General features: G+C 33.8%; 1 protein-coding gene across 1 annotated transcript; it reads left to right on the forward strand.

Annotated features, from left to right (window-relative positions):
* Positions 1-220: 220 nt before the first annotated feature.
* LOC135805335 (uncharacterized protein DDB_G0271670-like) lies at positions 221-1,189 on the forward strand (the record flags this gene model as incomplete). The annotated part of the gene is made up of 1 exon (XM_065319356.1): positions 221-1,189. A coding segment is annotated over one exon (969 nt), but the record flags the coding sequence as incomplete, so codon positions are not given.
* Positions 1,190-1,856: the final 667 nt, after the last annotated feature.

Genomic DNA, 1,856 nt, shown 5'->3' on the forward strand with positions numbered 1-1,856 from the left:
CTCATTATAATGTACACAGGTAGTATGGACTTTGCTCTGGGCATGGAAATTCTGTCGTTATTCGCGAATTGTCGTTATATCCGCAGTCGTTATTAGCGAAGTTGACTGTAGTAGTAGTAGTAGTAGTAGTAGTAGTAGTAGTAGTAGTAGTAGTAGTAGTAGTAGTAGTAGTAGTAGTAGTAGTAGTAGTAGTAGTAGTAGTAGTAGTAGTAGTAGTAGTAGTAGTAGTAGTAGTAGTAGTAGTAGTAGTAGTAGTAGTAGTAGTAGTAGTAGTAGTAGTAGTAGTAGTAGTAGTAGTAGTAGTAGTAGTAGTAGTAGTAGTAGTAGTAGTAGTAGTAGTAGTAGTAGTAGTAGTAGTAGTAGTAGTAGTAGTAGTAGTAGTAGTAGTAGTAGTAGTAGTAGTAGTAGTAGTAGTAGTAGTAGTAGTAGTAGTAGTAGTAGTAGTAGTAGTAGTAGTAGTAGTAGTAGTAGTAGTAGTAGTAGTAGTAGTAGTAGTAGTAGTAGTAGTAGTAGTAGTAGTAGTAGTAGTAGTAGTAGTAGTAGTAGTAGTAGTAGTAGTAGTAGTAGTAGTAGTAGTAGTAGTAGTAGTAGTAGTAGTAGTAGTAGTAGTAGTAGTAGTAGTAGTAGTAGTAGTAGTAGTAGTAGTAGTAGTAGTAGTAGTAGTAGTAGTAGTAGTAGTAGTAGTAGTAGTAGTAGTAGTAGTAGTAGTAGTAGTAGTAGTAGTAGTAGTAGTAGTAGTAGTAGTAGTAGTAGTAGTAGTAGTAGTAGTAGTAGTAGTAGTAGTAGTAGTAGTAGTAGTAGTAGTAGTAGTAGTAGTAGTAGTAGTAGTAGTAGTAGTAGTAGTAGTAGTAGTAGTAGTAGTAGTAGTAGTAGTAGTAGTAGTAGTAGTAGTAGTAGTAGTAGTAGTAGTAGTAGTAGTAGTAGTAGTAGTAGTAGTAGTAGTAGTAGTAGTAGTAGTAGTAGTAGTAGTAGTAGTAGTAGTAGTAGTAGTAGTAGTAGTAGTAGTAGTAGTAGTAGTAGTAGTAGTAGTAGTAGTAGTAGTAGTAGTAGTAGTAGTAGTAGTAGTAGTAGTAGTAGTAGTAGTAGTAGTAGTAGTAGTAGTAGTAGTAGTAGTAGTAGTAGTAGTAGTAGTAGTAGTAGTAGTAGTAGTAGTAGTAGTAGTAGTAGTAGTAGTAGTAGTAGTAGTAGTAGTAGTAGTAGTAGTAGTAGTAGTAGTAGTAGTAGTAGTAGTAGTAGTAGTAGTAGTAGTAGTAGTAGTAGTAGTAGTAGTAGTAGTAGTAGTAGTAGTAGTAGTAGTAGTAGTAGTAGTAGTAGTAGTAGTAGTAGTAGTAGTAGTAGTAGTAGTAGTAGTAGTAGTAGTAGTAGTAGTAGTAGTAGTAGTAGTAGTAGTAGTAGTAGTAGTAGTAGTAGTAGTAGTAGTAGTAGTAGTAGTAGTAGTAGTAGTAGTAGTAGTAGTAGTAGTAGTAGTAGTAGTAGTAGTAGTAGTAGTAGTAGTAGTAGTAGTAGTAGTAGTAGTAGTAGTAGTAGTAGTAGTAGTAGTAGTAGTAGTAGTAGTAGTAGTAGTAGTAGTAGTAGTAGTAGTAGTAGTAGTAGTAGTAGTAGTAGTAGTAGTAGTAGTAGTAGTAGTAGTAGTAGTAGTAGTAGTAGTAGTAGTAGTAGTAGTAGTAGTAGTAGTAGTAGTAGTAGTAGTAGTAGTAGTAGTAGTAGTAGTAGTAGTAGTAGTAGTAGTAGTAGTAGTAGTAGTAGTAGTAGTAGTAGTAGTAGTAGTAGTAGTAGTAGTAGTAGTAGTAGTAGTAGTAGTAGTAGTAGTAGTAGTAGTAGTAGTAGTAGTAGTAGTAGTAGTAGTAGTAGTAGTA

Source organism: Sycon ciliatum, chromosome 1, assembly GCF_964019385.1.
Source record: "Sycon ciliatum chromosome 1, ocSycCili1.1, whole genome shotgun sequence".
In the NCBI taxonomy this organism is placed as follows: domain Eukaryota; kingdom Metazoa; phylum Porifera; class Calcarea; order Leucosolenida; family Sycettidae; genus Sycon; species Sycon ciliatum.